General features: G+C 41.8%; 1 protein-coding gene across 1 annotated transcript in view; it reads left to right on the top strand.

Moving 5' to 3' along the window:
- The window catches only part of ptpa (protein phosphatase 2 phosphatase activator), a 26,201-nt gene extending 17,634 nt beyond the window's left edge, over window positions 1-8,567 (top strand). The window contains exon 10 of the mRNA XM_034125749.1: window positions 7,976-8,567. Within this exon, the coding sequence (XP_033981640.1) occupies window positions 7,976-8,050 (75 nt within the window). The 3' untranslated portion in view covers window positions 8,051-8,567. The remainder of the gene's footprint in view (window positions 1-7,975) is intronic.
- Window positions 8,568-9,711: the final 1,144 nt, after the last annotated feature.

The following is a 9,711-nucleotide window of genomic DNA, read 5'->3' as shown; positions in this document are numbered from 1 at the left end:
AAAAAATGTCAAATTGAGCAAAATGAGGCATGGCTAAAATGCATGATCTGTTTGGTATTTTGAAAAAAAAAAAGTATAAATATGCCTTATATAGGTATGGTCCTACACTATATTATTCAAATATAGCATGATAGGTCCACTTTAAGTTGTGGATTTTAAGCAGAGTTTGTAGAAGTACCAAAGTGTAGAAATACTCTAGTAAAAGTCCAACACTCAAAATGTTAAAAGTACAAAAGTATGAGCATCAAAATATACTTATAGCACTGAAAGTAAAAGTACTCATGCAGCAGATTGGTCCATTTCAGAATAAAATATATTACATGTTTAGTTTTAGTCATTTGTTTGTACCATACACTCCTGTCTGACTGCAGAACAGTTCTATAAAATGTATGCTATGATCTGCTCTCATGGTTCCACCAAAGGACATTTGGCAAAGCCTGTAGTAGATTTTTCCACAAGTTTTTACTGCAGGTTTAAAAACAAAACTAAGAGTCTACAGCCGTGCCGCTGTGCTTAGCTTTGAGTTGAATGCTAATGTCAGCTGGCTAACAAGCTTATTATAGGTTATATTAGGAATACTTCATTGAACCCAAATCGGGTAATTGTTTTGTTACGGCAACATGTTTACAAGGCTCTGTACATGACTTAAAAATAGAATAAAATACATAAATAAACAGTAAATATGTAAATATCAACAGCAGAAAGATAAATATCTGTAGAGTATCTAAAAAAAAATACTATTCAATACTACACTATAGTACAGTAATTATAAAATTGTACTTTTGTAAAGCGAGTAGTATTATAGTACTTAGAAATGCGCTAAATACATGTAATAAATTATTATTATCAATACACACTCCATTAGCTGCTGCCACAGGCTTCCACTTAGCACGGTGCCTTCTTGCATAAAAATTGATTTATAATATATATATATATATATATAGAGATAGGTAGATAGGTAGATAGGTAGATGGATGGATAGATAGATATATAGATGGATAGATAGATAGATGGATAGATGGATAGATAGATGGATATATATATATATATATATATATATATATAATGTTCGCATGTTTAGCACCTTAATTTAGCACCTTAGTTTAGCATGTTGACATACCGAGATTTTCTAATAAAAACTAGACAGCTGTTAATAATACAATATACATTAATAATTAATTGTCTTTGTACAGCATGGTGTTGTTTATACAGTTGTTTTATTGTTGTTTTATATTCCCATTGTGCTCCATATGAACCCCTTTGTAGTGGTGTTGTAAGGAAGATGAGTTTAGGAGCTGAGGAAACAGGCTGTCCTGTAGTCTGATGCTACAGCAGTCTTGTATCTCTTCTCCAACATCACTGATGCTCTGTAGATTAGTCACAGTGTTCTGGCCTCTTTAATCCCTCGCTGCAGGCCGGTGCAAATCCCAGACCAGGTTGTACTGTTCCCAGTTAGGATACTTCCTATCGCTCCTTTGTAAAAGTTAACAAGAACCTTGCCAGGGGAATTTTGATATGTGATGTCCGGTTGTTCTTGTCTCTTATTCGGTTTTCTGGGAGCTTCAAACTTGATCTACCAAAGCACCATTAAGAAGACATGCGTTAGTCTCCTCGTCTTTTTCTAAAAGCAACAATCAACCCTTTTATTTTGCATAAGTGAGCAGTAAGTTGTTCTCTGATCTGCAAGATTGTTTATTTCCTTTCTAAATGAAGTCTAATGGTTGTTTTAAATCAAGCCAATAATAGCAGTGTCATACCTTAACTTCATAACAGACTTGTTGATGTTGAGGGCTCATGTGTACACTGTGAACAGCACCGGGCCGAGCATATAGCCCTGGGGTGCTCCTTTATTCAGCAGTAGAGTGGAGAACGTTTAACCACCAATCTAAACTGCATGAGGAAGTTCAAAATATTCCGACTATTAAATGCAGTGTGCTACTAAACACAGGATGCTAATTTGTATGGAGGATATTGTGTTGAGTGATGAGCTAAAATCATCAAACAGTATTTTAAATTGGCTGTTTTTTATTTCCACATGTGTGAGGGTGGATAGGAGAATCTGTGGGCTGTGTATACAAACTGACTTCAAAAGTAAACCAGTAGACTCGATGGCTTATTTCCAGTTGCAGTTGAATACAACCCATTTATTGTCCATATACATCAATATGCAAACCATTTCCCAAACAAACAATCATTGCACACACCCGCGATCAAAAACAATATGCACTTTCGGGGTCAGACACACCCAATCAGGGGACAAGACACACCTTATGGCGCGTTTCCACTACAGCGCGGAGCACGGTTTAAGAGGGCTGTGGCGTCAGCGGCCCGTCTTTGGTTGCGTTTCCACTTGGCCTAGTACCGGCCGGCGGGTCCTAATTCACAGTTTTTCTGGCCTCATAAAATCGCGGGTCTAGGGCCAGAGACAACGAGGCTGAGTATGCTAAACTAGAGAGAGTATCGCTGGCAAGGGGGCTACAACTACAACAAGATGGACATATTTGACCGTGATTTAATTGTAATACACGTTTCAAAATGATGCCGAAGTAACAACATACTGATACCGGTTAGTAAAAACCATGAATTAATGCTTTGTCAAGTCTGCAGACAGACGGCAGGCGAAACACCTTTTAAAATGCGTGTGTTCTAAATGGAGATTGGCTAAGCTAACGCAGTATATGCTCCGACCGTCCACACTCGCAACAACGGCCTATACAGACATAAATAAAGCAGCGACTGTATTCACCATGACACAGGCAGTCTGTGGTTTGTACTGGTTTAACTTTTGTCTAGTTTCTGAGCAGATATGAGGAGCTGTGAGCTCTGAGTGCTAACAGCTAACGGCTGTGTTGTTTTTCTGGGGTTCTCTGAAGATGACGTCACGGCTCCGCCTACACTGCGTTACTATAGATACTACCCCAGTTCCTAAACTGTAATGGAAATGCGCCATAAAGTGAGCCAGTCCTAACGAGGCCCAGCCATACCGAGCGGGGCCGAGCGAGGCCGTGTAGTGGAAACGCGCCATTAAATACCTAACCCAAACATGACCCTTCCTTAAATCAGAATTCCTTTATTCGTCCCACAACAGGGAAATGTAAGTTGTTACAGTAAAGTATAAACAGAGACAAAGAAAATTGAACACTATAATATAAAAAGGAATTCACTTGGTATTTAAAATACACATGTTTACAATCTACAGAAGTATACATTCAGGTAGATAAGTAAATACTTGGCTTTTACAACATTCACGTAATCATTTATACTGAATAAAGCTTGAACGCTTCCTAATTAAACTCTATGAAGCCTCCTTTAACCCAGTTACTATCAGCCAACGTTACTTGCTCTGATGTCATCGCATATTTGTTGTTCACCAAGTAGCATCATCAGGTAATAAAACACAGAGTGCTTCCCCCTGATAGTGAGTTATCTCTGACCCAAACTCATTTTCGGTCGTCATTTGGACGGCATTCGTCTCCAGATCGAGGTCGGACAGTACGGCACATGCTGTTCTGTAAGAAACACATTAACCTTCACATTTTCAGAAGGGTGTTTGCGTCAAAACAGAGACGTGGCTGTGTAAACTGGACACCTCTTGATAATTCCCCCCGATATAAAAAGGAACTCTTTACGTGATTTTTAAGTTTCAAGGCTTTTATTGTCATTCTTACATAGCTATTATGTCGATGAAAATCTGAGGTTGCAGGCTCCTCCAACAGTGCAACACAATAAAACAGATAAAAAAGTGCAAGTAAATACAATAAAATAGAATAGAAGTAGTGCCATACGAGTCTATATACAAGTGGTGTAATTTAAGAAACTAGGTGTCTGCTGAAAGCTCGACTGTCGGCCGTTTCTCCGCGAGCAAACGCCCTCACACGAGAGGCAGGAAAGGGTTAAGAGAGGAATGGAGGGAATGGAATTGTGTGTGTGAGAGTGTGTGTGTGAGTGAGTGTGTGGGCGGTTGGGGTTGGGGGTGGGGTTGGGTTGGGGGGGGATGTCTAAGCCCGTTTCTCCCCGCCTGCATGCCCACATCCTGTGTTTTCCAGAGCAGCCTGCGAGTCTTCCCAAAGAGCTGAGGGGCCAAGCTGTCTGCCTTTCCCTCCCTCCCCCCTCCTCTTTCTCCTCTGCCGTTCCCTTCATTAAATCCTCCCCTCCCTCTGTCCCGACCTTCCTCCCAGCCTGGAGCAACCATCAGCAGACTCGCATTCCTCTCTCCCTTTTCCTGGCCCCACACAGGGTTTTCGGCAGAGAGTTTGTACCAGAGCTGGAGAGAGAGCAGTGTGCTCCATTTTCAGACTGAGAGGAGACTTACGAACGTTTGACTAACTGTTTGAAACATTAAATGGGATTGTGAGAAATAAAACATGCTCAGGGAAACGATAGTGGATGTGCTTTAACGGCGTGACTTAAATAGTTTCAAGGCTTTTATTGTCATTTGTACATAGCTACAGTGTAGTTATGACAATGGAAATCTGAGGTCACAGGCTCCAACACAACACAATAAAACAGATACAATAGTGCAAGTAGTACAAATAAAATAGAATATAATATAAATATAGTATGTCCTGTCTAGACGTGAAAATATCACCCTCCAGGTCTAAGGATTCCTCTATTTGTCCCGGGGAAATGTACGGTATAATAACAGCAGGATTATAATACAGTCATAAGAATAGACATGTAAAAAAGTAGGCATACGTTATAAATAATAAAGACCGCAATAAGTAGAAACAGACAAACACACCATGGTAAAATGAACTCAGTAGCAGTATGTATTTTTCAAAGAGTGACCATATACAATTATGGAAGTAGCTTGCGTTTATCGTTATTATAGCTCTTTCACTACTAGTCATGTATACGTTGGTTATTTCATTCTTCTCCCTATCAAAGCTGCTGTTAGGTTCATTTCAATGGGCTACTCAAAGCTCACATGCCCAGACTTGCTTAAGATGAACAAGTCACCACTGTAAACATTATGTCTGATATTGTTGTCAAAGACTAGCTTGTTGTAGGACGGCAAGTAAATGATGGGAAAGACGGAAGAAACGTCATTTTCAAAACGCTTCCTTCTGTATTCTTCTCAAGGTTAAAGTGCATCAGTAACGGCCCGTCCACACGGCGGCGTGCGCTGAAGCTTCAATGCTTCTTCCCATTCACTTTGAATGGGGTGACGTCACGCTTTGCCGAACTGCATTGCTCGCTTCAAAAGTTGAGAAAAGTTCAACTTTTGAAGCTTCGACGGAAACGTCAGCCAATCAAATCATATGCCAGTACAAGCTCTAGCCAATCAAACCGCGTGCTTGTTTGTCCGGGGCGGGAGATTCATGTGATTGGTTGTTGGTCGAGCTTCAGACACGCCCACCGGCAAGCTTCAACGCACGCTGCCGTGTGGACGCTGCGTAAGGCTCACGGATGTGTTTTAGATTTAAAAATAAAACGTTTTTGGACACTATGGCAAAAGGAAAAGATAAAAAAAACGATATCAGTCTCACACACACACACACACACACACACACACACACACACACACACACACACACACACACACACACACACACACTCGTAGAAAGCTTCATCCACTATTGGTTTGGGTATGGTCAAGGAATTTGTGGACAGTAAGAAAAATTAGGAATATGGTCAGAATCAGCCCAACAATTGGTTTGTCATAACATACCATAAGAAATACAGCAATGTTGATTACATCTTTGTTAATAAGCTAGTTTGATCTTTTAACTGCCAGTATATATGATGTCCTGTGCATGTTTAATATTTAATATGAAGCGTGTGTCTGTGATCAATTTTACAGATTTTCATTGATTCATATATTGTTCTCTGAGGCGTGTTTCCACCCCAGTTCTGCCCCGATGATCATGACTGATAGTGTCACTGCGCAGACACACCGAGCACAAGAGTTCAATTCAATTCTCCCAACCCCCACCACAGACACCCCCCCCACACACCCCCCCTCCGACTCCCCAAAAACTGGGTCCATGTCGGCTCCCTAATAAGGGCCTCGCCTGCGCTGCATAGCCCTTTAAAACCTGGTCACAATGAAAGGCCAGCGGGAAGAAGAGAAGTCAGGTCAAGGTCACTCTGTTTGGACTTCATCAACGTGTCTCTGAAAGACAACAACGTGTTCTTTCACTGACCATGAAGCAAAGGAAACTATGTGATCAGACACTTCCACAACTGCTTGAATCCACTCATTGAATTTATTTAAGGGACAAAACGTAAATGATAGAGTGATAGTATTCATGTGTCTTTAAGTTGGTAGTGGACCGCTAAGAGACGTATGGATTTGGAAGCTGTAATTTACATAAAATAAACCCTCACTGTGACTGCAGTGGGTCTTTTTAACGGTGTTTGTCAAGGTCACTCTGTTTGGACTTCATCAACGTGTCTCTGAAAGACAACGACGTGTTCTTTCACTGACCGTAAAGCAAAGGAAACTCCCTGAACATGATCAGATGCTGCCACAACTTCCAGAACTGCTCAAATAAGGATAATGATAATAATGATACATGGGATTGTTATAGCGCTTTTCCTAATGCTCAAAGACGCTTAAAAACGCTCAAAGACAATACAACGTAAATGATAGTTTGATATTACTCGTGTTTGTTTTACTATTTCCCGATTTAAAAGTGTCTTTAAGTTTGTAGTGGACGGCCGAGAGACGTATGGACTTGGAAACTGTATTTTACTTGAATAAAGCCTAAAATCTGTGACTACATTAGCCGCTTTCACACTAAGTACTTTGCCGTACTCAGTGCCCAGCACTTAGTACCCCCATGGAACTAAGTACAGATCGCGTTCACACCGGAATAAGTTCCCTGAGGGTGGATTAGGCAAATGAAGCTGCTGACGTCACTTCTTCTTCTTCTGCTTTGGGTTTACTGGCAGGCCGCAAACAACTTCACGGCGTATACTGCCACCCGAAGTCCCCGGCCGGAAGTCCCCGGAGTTGGGGACTGGCTTCAGTAGAAGCTGCTGGGACTCCCAGCAGCTTCTACTGAAGCCTTCCGAGTAAATCGCCAGAACGCCGACACCTCCTCATCACTCCACCGCTCCCATGTTTTTTTTTGTGTTGCCATAAGTTGTTCTCTCTCCGTTGGTGTGCGGGGCTAATGCTAATGCTAATAATGCTAATGCCAGCCAATACAATGGCGGCTTCACAAAACTTTTCAGAGTTTTACGGGGCGTGGTTTGCAATTCGCCCAGCCAATCGAAATTGGTACTTTTTTCTCCCCAGGATAGTACCACCTCTCTAGCAGGCACTAAAAATGGGGGTAAAAGTTCTCGGAACCAAGTTCTCTTTTTGGTGTGAACGCAAAATTCCAGGCACTAACGGAACTAAACGGGAAAAGTACTCCGGTGTGAACGCACCTCTTGGGGTCTTTTTAACTGTGTTTGGAGAGCTTGAATGCACCTTGTAGACAAAGTGGTCTTAGAACTATGTACTCTTGATAAATAGCCAGGACAAAAAGGATATTTTTATTTAGAGATTGAATTCGTAATGTGGATCCAACATTGGCTCAACAAAGAAGATGGATCATACAGAGTTTGAACAACACGTTGGCAGTGGTTTAACTTGGAGTCATTGCTGTTTTGAACAAAATTCAAGCAGCTCTGCTTTGTTTGATCTCCTGTGACCTCTCATATTTATCTAGATGATTCCTGAGCTTTCCAAAGGGGTTGAGCTCTGGACTTTGGGCTCTCCATGACAGGGTGGGTCTTGATCTGGTGGTCTTCTGTCCACACTTTCATTGTCCTGCTGGAGAAACCAAAACGCAGCATTGTCGAACATTATCAAAGCAAAACAAATGCTAAAATCATGCCTCCTTCCCAATGTGCCTTATTCCAGCCTTTCACATCATCAGCCATCCCTTCACCAAATGTCCCACTGGTTGCTATAGCCATTTTGAAGGATCTCCATGTCCCAGTGTGTTGGTTAAACACTGTTTTCTCTCTCTCTCTGCAGTGTCTGGAGAAGTTCCCTGTGATCCAACATTTCAAGTTCGGCAGCCTGCTGTCCATCCAGCCGGTGAAACCTTGATGCTCACCGTGGAAAAACCAAAATCCCAACAGTTTTCCTCGCCTCTGGCATCCTCACGTGCAAATACAACCGTAGCAACCACACACCCCACAGTATGACACACACACTCTCACATGTGCACGTCATGAAAGCTCGTGGGCCTTCGGTAACTATAATACAGCGTGTGTTGTGGATGAGCATCTTTATATTTGAGTGATCTTATTTATATGATGGATAGAGTTTGAATCAGGTCCTTTTTTGAGGGATTTCTTTTCATTTGGAGTTTGTTCATTGATTCTTGACTTTACCTCAGAGTGTGGATCCTCATCAGCAGAGCGAGGTGATGGAAATAAGATTTATTAAGACTTTGTGACTTCTTTTTAAATCTTTTGAAAACTGTTTCGTCTTCAATTTTAGGTATTCTTTCTTGGTTTTGCTTTTAAGGCCAAATGTTTTTTCATTTTGTTGCAACTGTTCCAGTATTTGAATCGCCCACTTCATCCCAACTTGTAAGTCACGTAAATAATTTGCTAAGAAATATCTGTGTTCGAGTTTTTATTTCTTAAACAAAATGTCTTGACATCTCAATATTTTGCTCAGAGGGTCACTTGGAATATACAGAATTTAATTTAGATATTTAATCGTTTATTTGAACCGGGACAGTGCACATCGATGAACACTTTAAAACAAAACAATGCTTACAAGCGTAAATGAGCCAGATTTTAGCTTTGAGCTAATTTCCATCCGCAGTCCCGTCACATACAACATGCAAGAACATGACATTTAGGCCCCGGCTCCACGAGGACGAAAACGGGTTGAATCCGCATATTTCTCATGCGTATAGCCCTCTAAGCTCGACGACGCCGTAAGGGAAACGTAGAAACAGACCCCGCAAACGACAACGGGTCCAAAGGTGGATAGATCTGGGAACGGAGCGCTCTGGGGGGTCCAACGGGGCCGTGGAGTCGCCTATACGGTCATTCGTTTTCATAGCCCCGCCTCTCCCCCGCAGGGTTGCTATCGTGCTCCAGTCGCTACTGACCATGCTACAGTTCTTTGTGCAACATCTACAGGAGCTCCTCCTTGAATTCAGATTATTTATCTTTATCTCGATATGGACATAAACGCGAGTGAAGTCTAATCTGACAGGACGGAGACACGCAGCTCCTGCCGCTGTGATGCAGCGGGAGGAAAACACACACTTCAAGTCAGATCATCACCCTTAGCTATTTTAATTACCTCTCAAACTACCTAAACTAGTTATAAATATGTTCATTTTTACTGTCGGGTCACTCATTACAGGATCAGCTGCTGCATGAGACAGACACTGACGCTGTGAGAAGAGAGGAAAAAGAGACAGGCTCCGTGTATTTGATGATTATATATCATTATATCGTCGTTATTCATTTGTTTTAAAGCTCAATAAATAACAATGAAGACCTTTGACCGGCACTTTTATAAATTTGTCCGGAAGATTTAAACTTTAACACACGCTGACCGGCGAAAAACTCTGCCCGGTTCTGTCGGCCCCCACCGCGGAGAATAAACAGAAGTGCAGCCATGACAACCATTCTTCTTCGCTGCTTTTGTGGAGGAAGTTGCTGCTTTTGTGGAGGAAGTTACAGCGCCACGTACAGGCTCGGCATATGTACTGCAGCTTTTCCAGCGTTTGGATGTAAACG

This window comes from Trematomus bernacchii, unplaced genomic scaffold (genome assembly GCF_902827165.1).
Source record: "Trematomus bernacchii unplaced genomic scaffold, fTreBer1.1, whole genome shotgun sequence".
NCBI lineage: Eukaryota > Metazoa > Chordata > Actinopteri > Perciformes > Nototheniidae > Trematomus > Trematomus bernacchii.
The sequence above is the reverse complement of the archived record's forward strand: the minus strand, read 5'-3'. Positions and strand labels throughout refer to the sequence as shown.